The 25,207-nt window shown below is 36.5% G+C and overlaps 1 protein-coding gene across 1 annotated transcript; it reads right to left on the bottom strand.

The window, feature by feature from the left end:
- Positions 1-458: 458 nt before the first annotated feature.
- Positions 459-2,236, bottom strand: LOC103436948 (FCS-Like Zinc finger 2). The gene is made up of 2 exons (XM_008375402.3): positions 1,422-2,236; positions 459-1,073 (listed from the first exon to the last, which is right to left on the bottom strand). The coding sequence occupies exons 1-2, from the start codon at positions 1,742-1,744 to the stop codon at positions 878-880; spliced, it is 519 nt and encodes a 172-aa protein (XP_008373624.1). The 5' UTR covers positions 1,745-2,236; the 3' UTR covers positions 459-877.
- Between the last annotated feature and the right edge of the window lie 22,971 nt (positions 2,237-25,207).

Here is a 25,207-nt window from a genome sequence, read left to right as displayed (position 1 = left end):
AGCGGTCTACACTCGGAAATATTGTGGAGGATACCAAAGTCCTGCTATCTCAGATCACTGGAGCTATGTCCGCTCATGTGCGCGGCCATGCAAACGAGACGGCTGATTGTCTTACTCGCAACGCTCTCCACGGAGTCTCTCGAGATCGTCGTTTGAGGAATCCCCAGGCATCATGGAAGAAGGTAATTGATTGAGCTGGGTTATCTTCCACTGTACCTTGTGCTGTACTGTATGTGTTAACTTTGATGGTAAGCAACAATACATCATTACAAAAATCTTTTCAAAAAGCGATCCAAGTTGAGTTGCCCACGTCACACGCACAGCAACCGAAAAGGAATCCCCTCGTCGTATTTGCCGTATCTTCCCTTCCAAAAAACTTCACGTTCGTAGCAGACTCCAAAAACACAGATTTAAATCCCAGATTTGATATTATTCACCAAACATACAACCAACCAAAATTACAAAAAGAAATTTCCATTCCTGCCATTTTTTATTTATTCCTTTTCTTCTCTATTGTAAACCTGAAGCTTTTGCTGGCATTTGCATTACATTTAGGGGAATGAAAAACATATATTACATATTATATATAAAATATTATACATGACCAAAAATTTTAGATTAAAGAGGGGAAAAAACCCAAAAAAAAGCCATCTCATAGAGCTAAGATCACACACACTTTTGATCTTATGTATAAAACATTCAAACTCAGAGTCATCACATTCACAATCCCTCAGAAAAAAGGTGGTCTTGCACTTGCACTACTTCTCTCCTTGGCTTTAACTTCCTTGGACTTAGATTTCAATCTCTCTCTTCTTCTTCTAACTTGTCTTTTTTTTTTTCCTTTTTTTTTATATATATGTGTAATCTCATTCGATTTCTAAGCGGCTGCCACTGTGCCTGTATGGACAGGATAATCCTGTGCGGTGGCGGTGTTGGCTGAGTTGTTTGATTTCCTTTGCTCTCTTTTTCTCAGCGCTTTCATGGAGGAAGAGAGGTTCCAGTTCTTCTCCTTCGCCTCGTCTATTTCTATCTGCTCATCTCTGCACTCCTCACTGCAGAACGGAGTGTCACCTCTGCAAATATTAAACCAATCATACAGAAATTCAGAATCCAACAACCATTTTATTATTTACCGAAAACACAACAAACCCACTTCCATTTCTTCCAAATCTAAATAACCCACATCAAGAAAACTTAAATCAAAACTAAAACAACGGTTTTTCTCAGATCCACCCAATTTTCTGTTTGGCTGTGGAGAAAAAAAAAAGGTGGGATATTTCTCCCGTTTTCCGGGAAAAATGTTCAGATTTCCACGAACCCACACATTTATTTGCTCACAAACTTCAACCTAAATAGCCAATTTTTGAAAAGAAAAAAAAAAGGGAAATTGATCAATGATTTGAAGTGGGTAATCAACCAACCTGTACATGAAGATGTCTCTGTTATCACCGAGTGGTTTCTTGCAGAGGAAACAAGCATCCAAGAAATGGGGCTGGTGGTGCTCCTCAAACCTGGCGTCACAGAACCTCCCAGATCTCGGCGAAAAAGAAGACGACGAAGAAAACGAAGCCATGGCGGGAGAAACGTTTCTGAAGCTGCCACTCCGCCTTGCGAAACACATCGGCCTTGAATAAAACGGGTGGTTGGACCCGGAAAACCCGGCTTCCATGTCAGCCAGCGAGGCCAACCCATCGTCCTCGTCGATGAAACAAGGCCGCCTTACAGCGCCGGAAACTGATTCCATTTCCTCTGAAGTTCAGATGATCTCAGTGCTGGAATGCGTTTGGCAGAAGAGAGAACGAAACGGCGAACAGAGAGAGATGTGGTTAATGAGGAGAAGGTAAAGCCTTTTTAAAAAGAGAGTTGGTGTGAGAGGAGAGAGAGAAAGCCTAGAGAGAGAAAGAGATGTAAACAACAAACAATAAACAAACGGCAGATTTGTGAAATCCATTGGCTCAAAATACCTGCATTCCCTAAGTTCCAAATATTTAAGTCACAAAACTCTCACCCTCATCCTCCAATAAATTACGTGTGTGCCATCACCGCCAGAATGGGCGGTGCCACAGAAGCAGTGGCTATTTCGTAGTTTTGAGAAACACAAGGGCTAAAGGTCAAGACAGTGTGTTGTCGTATCCGGGGTCCGAGATCTTTCACAGTTCTCCAGTTTTGCGCTCAAAGCAAGTGGGACCCGCGTCGGGCGACCTAATTGCACTCAATGATACGCTCTAACGTCCGTTGGAGTGGAACTGAGGAGGGAGAAGGGGCGGTACCACGCGCCAGTACATTGCGCGTCAACGTAACAGTCACACCGCCCTTTGTACTTCATTTACCTTTTGATTTTTTTTTTCTAGTATAAAAGAAATAAAGTTCCACAACTTGACCGTAATTAGTGTAGTATCAAATGTGTACTGCTGTTTTTTTAGAGAAAGTACAATCTGTTAGTTTGGTAGGTGGAGAGCAATTTACGTGAAATAGGAAACCAATATAAATTTCCATCGACCTTTTTTTTTCTGTTTCTTTTGTTTCATGGTTATATTTTTGTTCATCACTTTCATGTAGTAGTGTTCATTACTTTATTTATAATCGTTAGATGAATTGAAATTTTTAAATTTTTATCTATCCACTATACAAATTTTGAAATTTAAACACATTTAATAGTTATAAATAGGATGATGGAAATTATCATCACTTAAGAATGGTAAGCAAAAATATTCCATTATTTAATTGCAAATATCATTACATCCAATATTTTCAAATATGACGCTACGGACATCAATTTTTTAGATTAAATTTTATGAACCATATGACGTGGTCGATGATTATTTAATTACCTAAGTTTGTCAAATGTTTTTAAGAGATACCAAATGTCAGGAGAGATGAAATTTGGCACTAATCTTGTCAGTTCTTATATTCGAATAGTTTATTTTTGTTAATCAAAACAAAATTTATATGTAGTCTAATATTTTAGTGAATAGAGTGTTAGATTTCACTCATATGTTCCGTGTTCAAAACTTTCCCTCTTCATAATTATTGTAATAGTTTCGAATTCCCTTTCCCCTTAATAATAATCAAACAAAATTTGAAGTTAAACGATAAATTGTATTAGCATAAAATGACTTTGCGAAAAGGTTGATTAGCTAAAAAAAGTTTTGAGTAAAATGAAATAATGGAATAAGTTACTTTCTAAACATGGTTTAATGCGATTGTCCATTTTAAGAAATTTCTTGCGACGTTCCATGTCCTTGTTTAGAAGAAAAAGTTTGTTCGTTCTAATAACTTTCCACACTTGGCATTAATTCCCATGTTTGATTTTCACTCGCGATTTTGTACAAATGTTTCGTTTTTCCTTTTTGCAAAAAATAAACAACTGATGACAAGTCACGATAGTTATGCACTTTTTTTGGATTATGCGAAATTTCACTTTGGTTGTTTTTTTTCTTCCTGTTATCTACATTAATGGGAATGAGGGTTAGCCTCACAATAAGTTAGCAATAATGTGGTTCAAATTTTCTTACGAAACTTTAATGAAAAACTCCCGATACTGTTCACTTTAACGAAAAACCATATTTTTGCACTAAAAAGTCAATCCTGATACTATTCACTTCACTCTTTATTTTTTTCTTATCGTTAAAACTCAAAGTTTTCAAGCTATTTTCATTAATTTTCTTAATTTTCTTTGATTAGAATCGATCTTAAAACTTCTCACTTACAAATACAGTAGGACACCTCAAGACCGTAATATAAATGGCGTATAAATGTCCTGTTTAAAACATCTAGAATTCCCAAATGATTATTTGTTGCAAAAATTCTATAATCATATTTGTATTTCAACGCAAGTCCCCTTCACGCGCTATGAATGCAAGTCATAGTACTATCAGTTCATTTTCTCCTCTCCCCAAAACTCACGGTTTCACTTTTTCCCACCTTGCCCCTCACTCCAACTCCTTTTTCCTCGCTTTAATAATGACGTCACACAACCATCCCATATGCCTTTGTCGTTTTCGTTGGGGTCCCCACATCCCCACAAAACCATCTACTCTGGGCCCCATGGCCCATTATGGTGATGGCGCCCTGTGTACTTCATTTGCCTTCAAGTGAAAATACATACGTGGGTTTCTTTGTCTTTGTTGGCGACTTCCAACATCGCCTCATGGCAAACCACTTTTACTTTTGATTTTTTTTTCTAGTATAAAAGAAATAAAGTTCCACAACTTGACGATACTTAGACCTGGTTTGGTAATGAGTTAATTATGAAAAAACCGGATATCAAGGTAAGCATTCAGTTTCAGTTTTTTTTTCATAGTTTTGGGTGAAAAAAAGTTAAAAACAAGAAGCTGCAAAACCTAACTTTGAAAACTGGCTTTTTTTCACATCTATTTTACATAAAAATTTACTAAACACTATAATACTGCTTTTTTTTTTTCAAAAGCATTTTTACAAAAAAGTTTACCAAACACTCTACAGTTTTATTTCATAGCCGCTTATTCTTACAGCACAGCAAAAACAAATTTTTTTTTTCAAAGCATAACAATACCAAACCAGTAGTATCAAATGTGTACTGCTATTTTTTAGAGAAAGTACAATCTGTTAGTTTGGTAGGTGAGAGCAATTTACGTGAAATAGGAAACCAATATAAACTTCCATCGACCTTTTTTTTTTTTTTTTTTTTTTTGTTTCATGGTTATATTTTTGTTCATCACTTTCATGTAGTAGTGATGTTCACTACTTTATTTATAATCGTTAGATGAGTTGAAATTTTTAAATTTGTGTCTATTCACTGTACAAATCTCGAAATTTAAACTCATTTAATGGTTATAAATAGGATGATGAAAATTATCATCACTTAAGAATGGTAAGCAAAAATATTCCATTATTTAATTGCAAATATCATTACATCCAATATTTTTAAATATGACGCTACGGACATCAATTTTTTTTATTAAATTTTGTAAATCATATGACGTGGTCGATGATTATTTAATTACCTAAGTTTGTCAAATGTTTTTAAGAGATACCAAATGTCAGAAGAGATGAAATTTGGCACTAATCTTGAAAGTTGTTATATTCGAATAGTTTATTTTCGTTAATCAAACAAAATTTATATGTAGTCTAATATTTTAGTAAATAGAGTGTTAGATTTTACTCATATATTTCGTGTTCAAAACTTTCTCTCTTCTTAATTATTGTAATAGTTTCAAATTCCCTTTCCCCATAATAATAATCAAACAAAATTTGTAGTTAAATGAGGAAATTGTATTAGCATAAAATGACTTTGCGAAAAGGTTGATTAGCTATAAAAAGTTTTGAGTAAAATGAAATAATGGAATAAGTTACTTTTTAAACATGGTTTAATGAGATTGTCCATTTTAAGAAATTTCTTGTGACGTTCCATGTCCTTGTTTTGGAAGAAAAAGTTTGTTCGTTCTAATAACTTTCCACACTTGGCATTAATTCCCATGTTTGATTTTCACTCACGATTTTGTATAAATGTTTCGTTTTTCCTTTTTGCAAAAAATAAATAATTGATGACAAGTTACGATAGTTATGCACTTTTTTTGGATTATGCGGAATTTCACTCTGGTTGTTTTTTTTTTCTTCCTGTTATATACACTAATGGGAATGAGGGTTAGCCTCACAATGAGTTTGCAATAATGTGGTTCAATTTTTCCTTGGAAACTTTAACGAAAAACTTCTGGTACTGTTCACTTTAACGAAAAATCATATTTTTGCACTAAAAAGTCAATCATGGTATTATTCACTTCACCCTTTATTTTGTCCTTATCGTTAAAACTCAAAGTTTTTAAGTCATTTTCATTAGTTTTCATATTTTTCTTTGATTAGAATCGATCATAAAATTTCTCACTTACAAATGCAATAGGACACCTCAAGACCGTGATATAAATGGCATATAAATGTCTTGTTTAAAATATCTAGAATTCCCAAATGACTATTTATTGCAAAAATTCTGTAATCATATATGTATTTCAACGCAAGTCCCCTTCATGCGCCATGAATGCAAGTCATAGTACCATCAGTTCATTTTCTCCTCTCCCCCAAAACTCACGGTTTCACTTTTCCCCCCCACCTTGCCCCTCACTCCAACTCCTTTTTCCTCGCTTTAATAATGACGTCACACAACCATCCCCATATGCCTTTGTCGTTTTCGTTGGGGTCCCCACATCCCCACAAAACCATCTACTCTGGGCCCCATGGCCCATTATGGTGATGGCGTGGGCCGTGGTAAGTGGTGTTTTGAGAGAGAGAGAGAGAGAAAGAAAGAAAGCGTTTTTCTTGGGATTAGTTTTTTGTGCGTTGCAGCTCTTTCTCCGAGGTTTTTGTTCCCTTTACGCACAGCTGCTGCCCGAGGGTGCGGGGCAGCTGACTCGTCTGCCCTTTTCCCTTTTAAATGATGATTCACTGCTTCACACGTGTGACGGTCTGCTCGTACCACCACACCGTCTTGGGTTTTGTGATGCTGCCACGCGGTGAGCAACGGACAAAAGTTTCTACGCTCTGTGACTGACTCTGTGACTCGTAGTTAATGTTATTCATATTATGTTTTTATATCATTTCTATATCATTCTAGGTGACATCTGAGACAATCACATCATTTGAAAAATTTGTAAAACTCAAGCAAAGGAAGGAGAAAGACTTATTGTATACCACAATCATCATTTAATTAACTAATTTTTCTTAATTATTAGCTTATTAAATAATGAACTAAATTTAAAATTTTGATTAATTCAAATGATGTGGTTGTCCACATTAAATACCACCTAATGTGATATTAAAATATAATACAAAAATATGATATGAATAATATTACTCATTATTTAAAGTCACCGTGGACGATTCTATTCACTGCTGCCATCAAGCTTTTCTACCCTTCCTTTCACGCCGTTGGATTCCATCACTCTTTTTTTATTATTATTATTAAAAACAATATTATTAAATACTCTAAATTACATCAAAACGAAAATCTTTCACTTTCTCAAACACAAATTGATATTTGTTTTTTGGTTGACTACAAGCATAAGTTCAAAAGAAAAAGAAGATTACATAAGAGTATTTTGAGATCACGAGATTTTAAACTGCATAACAAGTTTAAACAAGTTAAATTACCAGCAATAAAATTATTTTCACAATAATTTACTATTGATTGAGAAGTGCTCTTCTATAAGTGACACACAATGTAATGATTTATATTTCAAATATATTAAAAATAAATACTTATACTATGATTACATAGATAATTAAAATAAAACACAGTTAGCTAAAGAAGGATTTTCTTTTTTAACAAACGATTTTATTACACTAAGAGATGAGTAAATTTAGCCTTACAATAGCAAATAATAATGTGATTCAAATTTGTTTTTAATGAAAATCGGACCTAAGACCTCTCATTTATAAATAAATAGGAAAATTTAAACAATTAAAGTAATTCATTACTTTTTTTTTATTTCAATTCGGTAACGTGTTGGATTTCTCTATAAGATTGTTTTATTGGTTTTGTTGTAGATTTTATGTGAATTTATGATTGGATTATTTTTTATTTGTAAGAGGAAGTGACAGAACAGGACCATGGGCTTTTAAATGGCCCACAAAAGGAGCTTTTGTCCTTGTTTCTTGAAGCTTCCGTCAAATTCTATTTCAATGTTTCATTGGCAGTCTTCTCCCGGCACTTGAATTGACCCGTCTAGAGCATTTGCTTTTTGGAAAGCAAACTACACAAAAATGGTTCACCGTCATGTGTGTTTCTATTCAAAAAATAAATTAAATATAAAAAATTTGCACCTGACAAATATATATTATTTGACAAAGAATTCCACGTGGTGTTAACCCATTCTATGTAACAAAGTTTAAAGGTAAAATAGATTCCAACCAATATATCAATCATATATGGATTGGCATAAAAATTGTGTTTTGCTAAGTTTGAGATATTTTTTTTTATATATTTGTTGACACGTCCCAACCTCAATATCCCTAATATTAGGGTAGGCATGTGATGACCGACACCTAAGGGTGACGAAGCCAATTTAAACACATGTATACGAATAAAATATGTAATTAGAAAGCTTTACACTAGTGCAGAATCATGTTCAAAGCATACGACTAAGCATGAGTAATGTGAAAGAATTAATATGAAAGGGTACGAACAAAGAAATGATACCTATACTAAGAAGACTCGAGGATACCTATGCTGTAAAGTCCTGACGCCGGGATCATGTGCCACGATCCTAACTCCTAAGGAGGCGCAAAAACCGAAAATGTGAGTGGACCAGAGTTTATAATATTAGTACTAATAATAAGGAAACATTTTATTTTTGAACATAATAACCCCCTGTTTTGAAAACATATATATAATACTACATAGTAGGTTATGAAAACCCTAGCATGCTATGAAAAATGTTCGTAAAATCGATGTGTAAAACCATGCTAAAAAATGCTGAAAACATCGCCTGAAGGCAAATCCGTAAATGTCATCAATTAAGTGCTCAACTAAGGGTATCATAGTCGCCCGAAGGCAGTACCTGTCCATCACCCGAAGGTGAAGCTGTATAATCTATCCATCACCCGAAGGTGAAGCTAAATAACATGTTCATCACCCGTAGGTGAAGCTGAATCAAATAGCATAACATCCATACCGACATTAGCCATGGCTAGTGAAGATGTCCAACACCGCTTTCGGCGGTGAAGCTTGGGGTATATAATATATCATATCTCACTCCATCATCTGTGTCCTATGGCCATAGACATAATACCCATGGTGTGCGGATGTGCCGTATGATAACCCACTAGATAAGTACCGAAAACATATCTCAAAAACTCTTATCGAACGTCGGAGCTCACTAGCTCAAAGTCTTATCTCATAAATCCAAGGTAAATCGTATTCATGAAATCCATAAGATAAAACACATTTGCAAATTCGTAATATAAATCATATTCGAAAACCATAGAATTCATATAGGTAAATCCAATAATTCTTATCCATAGAAATGCATATATGCAAACCCATCATTCATAACCTGTAGAAGAATGTAGTTTCGATAAATAAAAGGTATTTGTAAAAGTAATTTTAATAAATCTTAATTTTTCTTAAACCATAATTATAGAAAACTATAAAGGCATAATATAAATCGTATTCAAATCATGAAATATGTCATGCATGTTAGGCTAGTATTTTATAAAAATATATAGTTAAGAAGGGGTCCACTCACAAGTTTTCCATTGCCCGGAAGCCACTCAAACTAGCAAGGATGACGTCGCTTCCCGTTAACGCGCCTAAACACAATTAGGGACCTTTTAGTAAAACTATACTAAAACGTTATAATTTGGGAAAACGGATGGTAGATTCAGATTTGGCACGTCGATAAACCTAAAAAGGAACCTCAGGTTTTTCCCTCACGCGCCATAGTTCATGGCGGTCGGCCGCTCCGACTCGCCAGAAAATCCAACAACTCCAAAAATTCTCAAATTGTATAGGAAGGAAGATCTCGGTGAGAGAAACAACTTTCATACATGTGACTAAGTCCAATTTGGCCCGGAAAAACACTAATTTCACTAAAACCCGTTAGAAACCTATAAAGGGTAATTCTTAATTCGTCCTCAAATCGACTCCAACGCTCCAACCAATGATAGGAAATTGTTCATGAGCTTCAGGGAATTACATTGGTGGTGGAAATTGCACGAAATCGTTGCAGGAATGGTGAATTCACCGCTGTGGGTGCCCTAGGAGCTAACGTGAGTGTTCGCCATGAAATCACAACCAATAGCCATCACACTTGGGTGGGAATGGAAGCTGGGATGACTCCAAGTTAATTGGTGGTGTTGGTTGGCTAAAATTTGTCTGAAAATCGAAGGAAAATTGAAGAAAATAGATGAAATTAGCCTCGGTTCAAAACCCTGGTCACGCGGGTTAGCTGGGTGTAACCAGTTCAAGGGTTATCCTTTGCATCCCCTTTCTCTTCTTTTCCTTCCTTTCTCTCCTCTCTAATTGGTCACTCATCATCTCCCTTCTTTCCATTCGTCCTGACCTCTCCCTCATTTCTCTCCTTTATTTTCCATCTCCACCGACCATCTCCCATTTCCTTTAATCTCAGCCACACACGTGGTTTCCAGATTTTGCTCCAAAAAGCTGGAGTATTCCAGAAAATATTTAATGACTATTTTGTCCTTATTTTTACTTGCTCATAACTTATTCATTATAACTCCAAATCACATTCTGTTTACACCCACACGTTCATAGCGATGAGTACTATGAGGATACGCCAAGAAAGTGGATCTTACGTGACATGACACGACAGTAAAAAAAGGTCAACACTTTGTCTCGAAGGGCATTTTAGTAAATTCATTTATTAAAATTATAAAAACCGTAAAATTGGGAATGGGTCATTGCATTTGTTTTGTGGGTCATAGTAATGCACCAATCACAAATCATGAAAGTTAGATTTGATTGATTTGTTTTGAACAGTAGATCATACAAATATTAATTGAATAAAAAGCATATGGACGGAGCAAGATGAAATTTGACATTACCACATAGGCCTTTTATCACACCTAAAAATCATATGTGTTGATGCACAAAACCGGAGGGGTCTTGGGACAACGTAAATCCTACCGTGAATCTGCAAGAAAGTAAAGAACACAAGATGTATCGTGGTTCATCCCAATGTTTGGGCTACGTCCACACTGATATTGTATTTCTCTGTTTGTGAGAGGATTGTGAGGGTTAGAGCTTCTGAGTGTGAGAGAGCTATTTTCCCATAGCCTAAGAATTGGCCTCCCCTAATGAGGAGAGTGAGGAGTCCTTTTATAGAATAAGGGCTCATCACTTATTACATATTTGCCCCTTCATTTATTACATAATTACATTTGAGTCCCCCGAGTATTTATACGAAATCTAAATATGTAGGCCCTAAGTATGGTACAAATAGTAGTCCCCCAAGTCTTCAGTCAAGAGAGTCTTTTGGCTGGAGACTTGAAATTCAGTCCATGTGTGGGCCGAAGTAACTAGATGTCGTCTAAAACTAATACTCGATATAAGGCGGTGTTCAATGTGAAATGATGCTCAATTAGAAGTATCACATGTTGCGAGGCTGCTTGGCTTGTGGCTTATGTTGCCTTGGTTGGCTCGGCTTGTGGCGTTGAAGGTGAGGGAGTCCCTTTTATAGAATAAAGGCCCGCTCCTCAATACATAAATGATGGGCTAGAGTTGATGCTCGCGACGAGTCGGTTGCTCAGTAGGTGGCGATGCTCTTTAATGAAAGTGAATGAGTCCCTTTTATAGAATAAGGGCTCGCTCCTCAATACATAAGTTGTGGGTGTTCTCTAATGATGGTGAGGGAGTCCCTTTTATAGAATAAGGGCTCGCTCCTCAATATATAAGTAGTGGGTGCTCTCTAATGATGGTAAGGAAGTCCCTTTTATAGAATAAGGGCTCGCTCCTCAGTACATAAATAATGGGATAGAGTCCCCCAAGTATTTTTCATGAGGCCCAGTTATGAAAGCCCAATATATGGTACATAATGTAGTCCCCTAAGTCTTTAGTTAATAGAGTTTATTGGCTCGAGACTTCAAATTAAATCCATGTATGGACTGAAGTGGCGGTTGTTCGGGAGCGGTATTTGTATACCCTGCACTGAAGCTTTGTAGGTGAAGCTTTGAAGCTGGAGCTTTTGTAAATGAAGCTTTTGAAGTTGGAGCTTTTGTAAATGAAGTTTTTGAAGCTAAAGCTTTCGAATCTGGAGCTCTGTAAATGAAGCTTTCGAAACTGATTGACATGAGTGATGCTCATGAATGTTTATGTTGATTTGACATGAGTGATGCTCATGAATGTTGACATGAATGATGGTCATGAATGTTTATGTATGATTGACATGAGTGATGCTCATGAATGTTTATGTATGATTGACATGAGTAATGCTTATGTATAATTTTGGAGTACTAGACGTACTTTTGATCACCTAGTGGGTGATAATAGCGGCAGGCTGCCGAATAATTTTGGAGTACTGAGCGTACTTTTGATCACCTGGTTGGTGGTAATAGCGGCATGCTGCCGAATAATTTTGGAGTATTAGGCGTACTTTTAATCACCTGGTTGGTGATAATAGCGGCAGGCTGCCGAATAATTTTGAAGTACTGGGTGTACTTTTGATCACTTGGTTGGTGATAATAGCGGTAGGCTACCGAATAATTTTTTGTAGCACTGGACATACTTTTGATCGCCTAGTTGGTGATAATAGAGGGCCTGGCTCTTTTGGGCATATAGGCTTTCGCCCTCCACATAACATTCCAGCCCATTATTTTGGGCTTGCCGTTTTTTTATTTTTTTTATTTTTATTAGCCTCTGATGGGGTTTATACAGATGTCTCCGAAAGATAAGAAAAATAAATCACCTCATTCAAAAATAAATCCGACCCTCTGCTCAATGGGTCACGCCCATAATTCCCTTTTCTGCATGCCATCCCTACTGCAATTATGTCTGCTTCTTTTTATCTTCTTTTGCTTTCTGCTTTTACTTTTGCTTTTGTTTCGCACTGCGCATCTCTCTTTTGCTTTTGTGCCGCAGCTCACTTGATTGCTTTTGCTTTTGTTTCAAGTGACAGTTGCTTGGATAGCCCAAAACCACATGGAATACTGTTAGCCTTGTCGAACCTAAATCTGGCACCAAAGTAAAAGGCAACAGAAACTAGCCAAGCTATGAACAACAACCCAATATAGCCAATCTTTTTCTGCCATGCCATCTCTTGCAAAGTTGATACCCAGAGCAGACTCTGGCAATTCCGGAGGCACTTCTTCAGCAGGTAGGTTGACTTTCCATTGCTCACTAGGATATCCATACAAGGAGAGATTCTCATTCTCAGGATCATACATCTCTAATACCGGCATTGTTAACAAAGGCATCGATGAGCCCAATCGCGTCCTAAGCCTTGTTTTCAAACTTCTCGATAGTTGGGCCATCAGCGCTGATATCCAACTCCACAGCCACATCCTTCGCGCCTCCTCTAGGCCTATTATCAGTAACAGAAGATGGTGAAGAATGAGCGGTGATGGAGAACTGGTTGATTTGATCGCACATGGACTGAAGGCGGTCGATGCGGCGAGTGACAGCTACGATTCGGCAACCGACTTTAGCCAAGTCCAAGCACAACTTGCGGTCGAGGCCAGAGGAAGCGCCGGTGACCATGACGACTTTACCGTGGAGGTGGCTCTAGGGCTCCAGGTGGTTCAACACTCAATAAGGTGGCTCTAGAGCTCCAAGTGAGGGCAGGGACTGGTTGATGAGAAGACAATTGATTGCTCGTCCAAGTTGAGAAGGGCAGCTACGCACCAGGCAATTTTTGGGGAATGAGGGAGAGAAAGGAGAGATAGAGAGAGATAGGAGAAAAAAGTTGTGGAATTTGAGCACTTACTTATGAATCGTCTCTCATATGGAGTTCTAGTAAGCTCGCATCTGTCCTCTTTCGATCCTTCAACATCTGGCATAGTGATCATTGTCGGATCCAAAGAGCGTTGAATCGCAGCTAAGTCTCCGTCGGAGTCAATAGCCAGGCGAGCCAGCTCTAAAATCGGCCGAGATAGCCACCAAACGAGTTCATCCTCCTCCCGCTGACACAAATCACCACCCTTATGCTCCAAGCTCAAGACTTCTTGATTCGAATAACTTGGCGGGCAATTTTCCTTGGCAATTGGTGAAAAAGGGCACAAGGAATCTGAAGCAGGAAGTGACTTTTTGGGCAACAATGAGGTCAATGGACGAAGAGTGGGATTTAGGGCCCAGCAGAGAGAGCAGGTCCGAAGGAGTGGCTTGGAAAGAAGGGTTTAGAGAATATCGTCGTGGAAAGATTGGGGAAGATGAAGAAGCTGAGATGGAGTAGGAAGCAGTGAGAGATAGAGTATTTGGTTTCCTGGGTTTTTCTAGGAAAGCTTTGGGTTGTTGGGTTTTTGCATATTCATGGTAGAAGTGAAAAAATGAAAGAGAACCGACATAACTTTTCGTGTCGATTCCCACAGACGGCGCCAAATGTTGATGCACAAAACCGAAGGGGTCTTGGGACAACGTAAATCCGACCGTGAATCTACAAGAAAGTAAAGAACACAAGATGTATCATGGTTCACCCCAATGTTTGGGTTATGTCCACACTGATATTGTATTTCTCTATTTGTGAGAGGATTGTGAGGGTTAGAGCTTCTGAGGGTGTGAGAGCTCTATTCCCATGGCCTAAGAATTAGCCTCCCCTAATGAGGAGAGTGAGGAGTCCTTTTATAGAATAAGGGCTCCTCACTTATTACATATTTTCCCCTTCATTTATTACATAATGACATTTAAGTCCCCCGAGTATTTATACGAGATCTAAATACGGAGGCCCTAAGTATGGTACAAACAATGTGTATAGCTAAGTGATGGATTAAGTTGTGTAGAAAACAAACTCAACAAAATGTACATAACTTTGGAAACATGCAAATCACAAGGCTACAATACAACTTGTTCCCAAAATCATCCACCACTAGACGTACCGAACTACCTACCTTTACACCACAGCTTGGAGTAAGTTTTACAAGTAACATTTACAAGTGTCTCAAAATAAGCAAGGCTCTGACATTACACCATTACAAGTAAAATATTAACGGGCTGCAAAATAAAAATAAATGCACTTCGCTAAGCTCTTTATGACAGTTTGGGGATATCACTACCTTCATCCTTTTGCTCAAGGTCTGAAATGATAAAATAGGGTGAGCTTCACAAGCTCAATAGGTACAACAAAATGATTTATTTCAATCAAGATTCTAACAAGGCATGCATCTAGAAAAAGAGAAATATAATTTACATTTAAAAGACACAAAAAAAATACTTCACATTGTAATAACATAGGTTCATGAACTTTTTACTTCTCAAAATATAATAGTATTGACATTTTCCCTTCTCGATTAGTTCCCAACACCGTATTCATGAGCTTTAATCATCAGTTACGACCACGACCTCGAATTAAGGTCGCCAAGTAAGCTATCCTGATCAGGTGGTCTTTCACCGTAGGGAGACACAATCCTTACTTATTGAAATCCTTCGGACTAACTTATCCAGCTCTTTAACTTGTAACATTAGTTGTTATAAGCACTCATTTTCTCAAACACCTTTGTTAACGCTCAAAACAAAGACTAGAATAGTTGAGTGGCTGCCATTGATGGGCTCGAGCTTTGCTAATGATGAGAAATAAACATCAGAATTTAAGTGGTTAAGCCCTCAAAATGGGCTACACCACTTAGTCTCTTGAATAAAATAGAGCATAAGGTTACAAATAGCGCTCATCTTAATACAAGGTAATCTCTCTCCCAATTCTTTCAACCCCTTCTAAGGAGCACTTTATAAGCCATTATCTGAGTCTTCAGCCTCTTGGCTTAAATATATCACTTTATTTGCATTTAATGCCTATAATGCGTAGATTTGACCTGTTAGTTGTCTATCCACCCTTTGGGCGACACGTGGCAATGAGTTGACATTTGTGTAGGTCCACTTGTGTTTTTTCTTGGGATGACATAGCCAAGTTGTTAGCTCGTCTCTGGGGTTAGTGGAAGCCCGTACCCTTGCACCTAATCTGTTAGCCTTTATGTCCCTTAGTAGGCCCTTGTTCTCTTGTTTAGTTGCCACGTGGCTTGAAGTTAATGTTTGAAAATGTATGCGTTATGTTCTTGGGATCTTGTGCCTCAAAGCTGTAAGTGGCCAACCTGCCCCCTTAGCGGTCGAAATGTACTTTATGGGGAAATGCTTAGCTTAACTGTTGATAGGACATTTAGAGGCCATGAGTTATTAAAGCGCTTCGCTTCATCCTTCCAAGTTCATTAGGCCTTGACTTTCTATTAGGTTGATGTTTCTTTAGGCATGTCGGGGTTTAAAAGGGCCTTGCGTTAACAACCTTCTCTCCAAAGGCTAGAAAACATTCTACATATGTATACAAGTAGTTGACTGTCTAGAAAACTCTCATTTTTTCTTGAAATCTTTTTCTTCATGATTGATCATGTGAAACTCCCCAAGTGTTGAGCCTTTAAGAGTACCCACATTGATAAATCTAGCAATAGATGATGAAGTGGTTAATTTAAATGTGCTAGCAATATCTTTTTAGCCATACGTCACCAGGGTTAACGCAACATGGGCTTGTTCTATGCACCTAGCCTAATCACGGACCCGCTTTGCATTTGGGACTTAGGACCAATGCCTATTTAATTCAAACCATGTTTATTACACCCAAATAACTAATCCATTATAATTTACATATAATTGTATCATATCATCATCAATTTAACGTTACAAAAACTTATCATATGTGTGTGACTTCTTAGGTTCTAACTAAAGCAGATAGTGAAATTAATTAACGAATTAATGTGATTTCACAACCTATGAGTGAATTAGCAGCATATCGTGACTTTTGGGATTAGTAAAAGTGTATGCGAACTAATCATGATACTCATTCAAACCTTGATTGTAATTATAATGCAATTTGGCTCTTCTATCATCTATATCCCGATCAACATTTAAGTGGTATGGATTTATGTTAGATTAGGGTTGGGTGAACAAGCCCTAGACCAACGGGTCAGGACGGGTCGGAGCAAGTATGGGACGGGTCCAAAAAAATCTAAACACAAAATGAGCAAGATAAACAAATTTGAGGAAACAAGGCCCTGGCCCGGACCTTTCTACGATTGATTTAATCTACATCGTTGATTCCCACCCCTCAACTGGTTTCGAAAATTTGTTGACTTTTGGATACTAACCGATTTTTGAAAAATTTTGACGAAAAACCTAAATGTTCGGCGTCTGTCGGCTGGCGGTAGCTCTACGACCAAGGAGATGAAGAAAACAAGAAATATTCTGTTAAATGAATGCATATTATGTTATCTTTAATGGCGTACGTTAGAACGTGTAATGTCGTTAACAGCGAGTACATTGCCAATCCCAGTCTTTCACACACCACTAATGACTAATGCACTGCCAATGGCGGCGATCTCGATGGTGACATACACGGCGGTGTTTTCATAATATAATCACTCGACGACGTATTGGTGAGTGGGTTTTATTTTCAATCCTATATTATGTTGTTATATTTTTCATAATTGCTTCGATGAAGAGTTTTTACCTCATGCTACGTTTTTACTTACAAATACAAGTGTTGTTGTGGTTTTTTTGTTTTGTTTTTTTTAATGATGTTGGGATTTATGGATTTATGACAACATGATCATACATATTTTATCTACTCATCATGCATGCTCACACCAGTATAGTACTCGTATGGGTCAAGACTAGTTTCACGTGTATGTTCACTTTGCACCCCTACACTTACATGGGATTCATTGCGGTACTAAATATAACACTCATATTATATACATATTTTTATATTCATCCCTAAGGCATAACTGTTCGTTAGAAGGGTATTAACTCTAATGAGTTTTAAGGTGTACCTACTCTTGCAGCATGCAGGTCACATAATAAGATTAGTGAATTTGAGTGTAGTTTATTATATGAGTTGTATAAGACCATCTCTAACCAAGAGCTATTAGGTCACATTTAGCCTTAAAAATAACAAAAATCGAATTAAAAGAATTAGACTAAGTAACTAAAGGCCTAACAAAAAGCGAATTAAAAGAATTAGACTAAGTATAGTCTCAACACATACAACGTGTAATCCTATAAGGGTATGTTTATTTGGCATCACTAGCCCTCACTGGACTAGACTGGACTAAGTTTTAGTCCAGTCTTATGTTTGTTCCTTACCCGGACTAAATTTAGTGGGACTAGCAAGAACTCGCCTCGACTGAGCCCTTAGCTAACAGGTCTTAGCAAGACCCCCCGATTTGGAGAGGACATCTAAGCCGCCCTCTATTCCCGTCATCTCCTTTCTCGTGCAATTCGATCCTCGCCCTGCTCCCTCATCATCGTCCTCCTCATCCTCAGCTATATCCTGCTCGCTCTCAGTTGCATCCTGCTCGCCCTCATCTGCTCCTCTTGTCTGGTAAACTTTGAATCCGACATTATTTCTTCGATTTGCTTTGCAGATCGTGATATTACTGGGCCTTATTTGATTTAGGTGTTTTGGGTTTGAGAAATTTTCAATAATAAACCTCTGCACTTAAACAAATTAAGGTTTTAATTTTTAGGGTCAAAAGATTAGAATATGGGGTTTTCACATTTTATGCCATTTTCAGTCCCAAAATGATGATAATCATCACAAAATTGCTATTGTAAGGGCGGATGCAAAGTTAAATTTGTAATTTAGGTCTAGTTTCAACAGATTTTGGTATCAGGTTGGACTAGAGTTTTTGGATTTGGGTATCGGGTTTGAGAAATGAGTTGAGTTGCATTTAGTAACTACACTCACAAAGACACTCACACATTGTCCTGTATAAATATCATCTTAAACCTTATGGGTGGGATCTCAATTGTTGCAACAGGTTTACAAGGTGCCAAAAAATGACATAGAGGCCCTTAAATCTCCACTGATAGGTCTGTTTCAAAAGTTCCATGCACGCAAGTTCATTCTATATGTTCAAGATTATAGTGAAACTGATCTTAAAACTCATGAGGGAATGGACTTAACAAGAATGACAACTAGAGATTTGATCGCGTAAGTGCTAGGGCAATAACCTTTTTGCAAATGAACTCTATAATCATTATACTTACGGTCTTACAGTCTCATTGGTACCAATGATTTGTCTCTGTTTTCTATTGTATAAGGTTCCTTGAAGAAAAGAAAGGTGGTCTTATTTTGATAAAGTAAAATCCAAGAACATTTGTTTATATTTTTGTGTGGTTGATGTTTTGACAAAAAATATGGTCTTGATGATAACACTGTTGACTTCATTGGGCATGCTTTAGCACCTCATAGGGATGATCGCTACCTGAATGAGCCTGCTCTAGATACTATGAAGAGAATGAAGGTAAATACTGGTCGGGGTTCATAGATGTTGAATAAGCCTGAGTGCAATTTATGGTGGGACTTATATGTTAAATAAGCCTGAGTGCAAGGTAATCCTTACACATTTTTCTTGGTTTTAACACTCTTTCATTTTGCATGAGTTTGTGTTTAATTCTTGTCTAGACACTGAGTTTGATGCATGATGCCAAGTAGAGTTCAACGAGAAAGGGAAAGTTATCGGTGTGATCCTTCTTACTTGCCTAACAAGGTAAACCTTTCTGAGTAAAGTATTTAAAGGTGGTGGGACGTTAATATTAGTTTGAACCAATAGCTTGTTGGTGGATATTTATTCATCCCGAGTTATCCCTTTGTTTCTTTTTACTGTTTCATAGAACCATGTCTTTCATATAAGGTTTAACCAAATTTCTTGGAATGTTTAAGTAGGTTCTTGACCTCAGTGTGGACCTAAGTGCTGCTAGTGCTGCAGAAGAATGAATAGCAAAGTTGCATGTGGTGCTTGAAGTGAATTGTGCTTTGTTCGAAGTACATTGAATTGCTTAAGTTACCTTACGCATGGCAGTGGTAATCCTCATACCGTGGAGGATTATATGAGTTATCACTCATTTTTAATCATTGACTTGATATGTTATATATTGTCATTTAAATGTACTTCAAGTTTCAAACTTCGTTTCGAATGAAAACTATATGTCTAGATTTCGAACATGCCCTTGTGTTGGTTCAATGTATTTTTAGGTTGCGAGTATATGTGGAGGCATGTAAACAAAATGATAACTTGTCAGAGAACTATTTCTTTCAAGTTAATGATGTGTGGGGTTGATTCAGTTCTAATCGGTTTGGTTTTTTGCCTCGCATCATTGTGGTCTTGGGATTGAATGTAATTGTCATGGTATGGACTAAAATTGGCTTATACATACAAGAGCAATTCCAAGTAATTATTTCACAATTGAGTAAAAAACTAAACTTGTCAGATATCAATTTTCGTTCTACTCAAATACCTTTAACTTTAATCTACAACTTTAAACCAAAGGTGAATAATTAAGAAAAGCGTGATGAACCCTGTCAATTGTTGGGAGAACACTTTGTTATATTCATGTTTGGAACAACGCTACTCTTGAATCATGTATGTTTCTTCCGTTGGCAAGAAAATTTATTTTTTGTATTTTTATTGAGTCTCACTCTCATCCAATATTATTAATTTTAATAATATCTTTAATAAAAAAGCAATTAAAATAGAACAATAATGTAGTTCTAGTCTGAGCAAACATCAAACCGGTACTGTTTTCATTATCATGCTTCTTAGTCCGACACTACACCAAATATTTTACTAAGCTAGTCCAGCTTAGTCTTCTAATCTAAGTTCTTGCAGCTAGTTCAGTCCGAAATAATCCAATGCAACAAACGCACCATAATAGACTAAGTTTCACCCAAAGACTACGTGTAGCCTTTCACGGCTAGAAATGGCCTAAGTATATTCAATTAATTTCCAATAAAAATCACTGAATAATATAATTCAGTGATGCATGTCTTTCGCATTAAACAAACATTAGAAGATGTGTTGAGTACTTGGGATTTGTTGGGTAGGTCGGATTAGATTTTCCAACCCCTCATGGCAGCGTTCACATGTGGGTGTATTATGTTAGTGGGAGACTGTATAAGTTGCAAGTTGATTATTCTAAAGATAAAAAAGGGAAAGTGAAAAGGCTTTTCAGTCATGATTTTGATTCTCATGGAATAATTGAGCATTGAAATGACAATCTCCTTTTTTAATCCTACTTTATTTGGGTGGACTCCATTTCTTATTCAAAATGACGTGCTCTTCTGTTTTCTTCTTTTACTTTAAAAATTGACATGCTTTAAATAACAAGTTTATCGTAGTTTGGAGATTTTTATTCAAAATGATCTTTTGCGGTTTGCATAATTTATTATTTTAATCCTTGATAATGAAAAGTATTAGTAGTAATTTCGGAGCTTGTTCATTTTATATTATTGTAGTTATTATATGAAAAATCCGTGAATGTCTCATTAAATTGTCATGTAAACGATCACATGATTATTTTTTTAAGAGTATTTTTGTTAAACCAATCATTTCATTTAACGATGATATAGATAATTTTTTTACAATAAAACTAAAATGATTTACGATAAACAAGTTCAAAGACTACTTATATTGATTTTCATTGTTAGAGATCAAAATAAATAATCATACTTATGCCAATCTCAAAAAATATTTTAATTAAAAACCTTCTTTTACGGATGAAGAGGTAGGAGATGCACTAGCTCAACATTTTAGAGGCCATTCTATTATATTGGGTATTGGTGTATCTAACAGCATCTTCGACGGTGAAAGTAAAACTAGAAAGTAAAATTGTACTATAGGGACAAAATTACAAAGTTAATCAATTTAATGGAATAGACAAATTAAGTATGTCAAATTGTTATTAAACTATTTCAATTTCATCCGTTTATTTGTTGTTCATAATTGAAGGTTACATGAACTATTTTATTGTTAAAAGGGATCTGAGACTCGATATGCTTATTCATTTTCAATCAGACGATATTGATTATTTGGGAGTACGCAAATTTTGTAATTATCTATATCAAGCCTCTTAGTACTATGATCTATTGGTATTTCTCTTCATTTATAAGGTAAGAGATATTAGGTTCGATTCTTGCCGAGCAAATTTAAAACACATTATTGGTAGCTTATTATAAGACTGAACCCACTCTCCCACATCTTTAATGTAGATACTCTCGTTTATTAAAAAAATAAAAAAGACACTTTGGATGCGATTCCTAACTACCAATACTCTTTGACTGAAAGTTTGGTGGTTTTTTGTTTTTGATCAAAGTCCCTGATATTAATGTAATAATGTATTTCTATGTATGTTATTCTATTTTTAAATTAAAAATGAAATTTGTAGTTATTTATATTAATGAGATTTTAAATAAAACCCATATTTTATGGGATTAAAAATATTAAAGATGAATTATACTCTCCAATATATTTTTTGTATATATACATAGGTACGTTTATTAAAACTAACAAAAAATTATTGTACCAAAGCATGAGTACATTTTTCAAAAGCAACAAAAAAAAGATATTAGCCTTAATAACATTATTAAATTTCTTCTATTAAACTTGACATGGATACATTCTCAAATCAAAGAAAAAGAATGTACCCATATAAGTTTAAAAAATGGATTAGAGAAAAGATTGAATGAAATAAAAAAATGGGTACATTTCTATTAAAAAAGTGTACATTTTTAACATATTGGTAAATTTAAGAACGGATACATATAAGATTAAAAAATTGAAAGTGTACAAACTTATTCTAATTTTAGTTTTTTATTTGGGAAATGTTTGAATTGAAAATTAATTAGGAGTTTAATAAGGGTGTGAGTATTAAAACTCTAAATCAATTACTAATTTTTTTTCATAAAAATTATGTAACTTACATGTAATTCATTAATATATTAATGTTAGGGACTTTGTAATAGAAATGTTAGCAGTTAATTGCAATTCCTTACTCAAGAGAAGGCCATGGAGTTCATCAACGGTGGTGGAACCAAGTCGAAATTGAACATCATTAATGAAGGATTCATACTCAGAAGGCAAACCGTGGAGAATTACAAATATCAACTCAGAGTCTTCAATTGGAGAGCCATCATTTGCTAGGGCATCAGCAATTTCTTCAATTGTTATAGATAGATTGCAGCCGTAGAATTGCCCTTCGTGATATTACGAAGACGAGAGCGAAGCTCATGTATGTGTGATTGCGATGCAGTGGCCAGACGCGATTCCAATTTGGACCATAGCTCCCGGGCCGAATTAACACCAACAGTGTAGGGAATGAGGGCATCCGAGAGCGTAGAGTTAATCCAAATCAAGATGTTATGATCATTCTCATACCACGCAACATATTGGGGATTTATAGTGGCGGTGCGATTTCCAAATGCATCAAGAAGGAATTTCGACGGAGTAGCTATCGTGCCGTCAATGAATCCGGTAAGATTGTACCGGCAGAAAATCGGAGCGAATAAGGCACTCCAAGTCAGGTAGTTCGTCGTTGTAAGCTTGATTGGAACCATAGATCCAATGTTTTGGATCGTAATCGCAGAATTAGGGTTAGAAATGGCAGCAGAAATTGGATGAATAGGAGAATCCAAAGCAGAAGATTGAGATGCAAAGGTCGCCATAGCTTGAAGAAGAAGCAGATATCATAATCAAGAGCATTGAAGTGATCGATTGATCAGAGAAAAAGAAGCGAAACCCTAGGAGATGGTGCAAAGAGAGAGAGAGAGAGAGAGAGAGAAGTGAGAGAATGGGGAAAATTAGGATCGAAAATGTTGTGAGACATTTAGGCGGTTGATACCATAATAGAAATGTTATCTTTCATTTCATCATAATAAAATTATACAATGGTATACACATATATATACTAGTGATTCACTAGTCTTAGCTAACCAACTAATTACAAAATTACCCAACCAATCATTCACCAAGTACAAATTGCCATAACCACCTCATAACAAGCCCTAACCAACTTTGCTTTTAACAGTTTTATCCTTATTACTTTGATCAAAATCTAAAAACGGATAAGGTCTTAGTCAATGAACATTAAAAACTAGGGACCAGAAACTAATTTTTCCTAAAAACAATTACCTATATCAATAGCTACTTAGTACTAGGCTCTAGCATTATTATCATTTACTTGTAAGTTAGAGACATTAGGTTCGAATCTCGAGCTTAATCCCACTAAAACAAAAGTATCACCACTTTCCACCCTGAAACTCAATATTCACTCCTTTTTGATGAGATTCCGTTAATTTGTGTTGATATGGCTTTAAAATGCTTATGTGGCGTCCAAGTGGTAATAAGAGGATGGGTAATTTGGAAAAATTGTCAAACATGTCTTCGTTCTCAAATAAGGGTGCATAAGGACCCCAAAACCATTTCCAAATCCTAATATGTTACAACTAGTCCCTAATTTTATTGTATTTTATTTCTTCGAAGTTGTAAAATTATGAAAATGCCCATAGAAGGGATAAGTGGAGAAATTGTACGTGGACATTTGAGGTCATTTCATATTTTGTCTCACTTCTTGTCATATTTTTGTAGTACTCGTCGATACGAACAAGTAGTCGCAAGTGAAATGAAATTTAGAGTTAAAACAACATTTTTACGAAAATCGGACGTGAAAGGTATTATAGTAATTATACCACTCTCCGAATATTTATTTTGCTTTATCAGTTCATGGGGTTGTGTGCCATTGAGACCCACCTCCCTGTCTTTTTTCTGCAGCTCTCGACCGACACTTTCTTCAGTCTTCTCCATCAATTCACTCTCACACATTCTCTCCCCGACTCACTTAGTCTCACTCTATTTCCCGTTAAAACACAGACAACGGTGATATCGTCATTCTCCGACGAATCAAACCCTCAAATCACTGTCACTTTCCTCACATCATTATATGCTTCACCTAGACCTCTGATTCTTCAAGAATGAAGCAAAACCTCAAGTCCTTCGAGCTCCAACGCGGGTTCACGTTTTTGGCAAATTTCTCCCCGTTTCAGGTAGAGATTGAAGATGAGGAAGTCCTATGCAGTTTTTGGCGAGTTGGACCGAACTCTGACGAATTTTTCTATCCTAATGTCGTTGAGTTAGGCGAGATAGAGGTCACCAATCAACTCACCACCATTTGTAAAGTAACTTTGGTTTGAGCTGAAATCCTCCAACCGATTCTAGGCTATTTCCATCCACATTTTGACATTAGGTTAGAATTCCGGCATAAAACTCAATTTTTCGATGAAACTTTGACAGACGGATGGTGGTCGACTTTGCTCCGGTGATCGGCGAGAAGAAGAAAATGGCCGAATATTCTAAAGTAGCAATGGAAAATTCTCTAACAACGTCAACATATTCTGTTAACTAAAGGAGAGGCGTATCTTAAGGAACTACAGGCCAGGCAAAGTATGGCGGCTACGACCCTATGACGTATCAATGAGTGAGTTTTGTTTTCAAATTTATATATGTTTGTACCATACTTAGCACCTCCGTATTTAGATTTCGTATAAATACTTGAGGGACTTAAATGTAATTATGTAATAAAAGAAGAGACAAATATGTAATAAGTGAGGAGCCCTTATTTTATAAAAGGACCCCCCACCCTCACAATTAGAGGAGGTCTCACTCTCACCCTCGGAGGCCAATTCTTAGGCCTAACCCCTCATCCTCTCAAAGCGCTGACTCTCATTCAGAGCTCCCTCTCCTTCACAATACT

This window comes from Malus domestica, chromosome 06, assembly GCF_042453785.1.
Source record: "Malus domestica chromosome 06, GDT2T_hap1".
Classification (NCBI taxonomy): Eukaryota; Viridiplantae; Streptophyta; class Magnoliopsida; order Rosales; family Rosaceae; genus Malus; species Malus domestica.
The sequence above is the reverse complement of the archived record's forward strand: the minus strand, read 5'-3'. Positions and strand labels throughout refer to the sequence as shown.

Excerpts from the sequence above, each read along its gene's own strand:
- LOC103436948 (XM_008375402.3), bottom strand. The coding sequence starts at position 1,744 with ATGGAATCAGTTTCCGGCGCTGTAAGGCGGCCTTGTTTCATCGACGAG. Across the intron at positions 1,074-1,421 it reads AGAGACATCTTCATGTACAG|AGGTGACACTCCGTTCTGCA; the intron begins GTTGGTTGATTA and ends TAATATTTGCAG.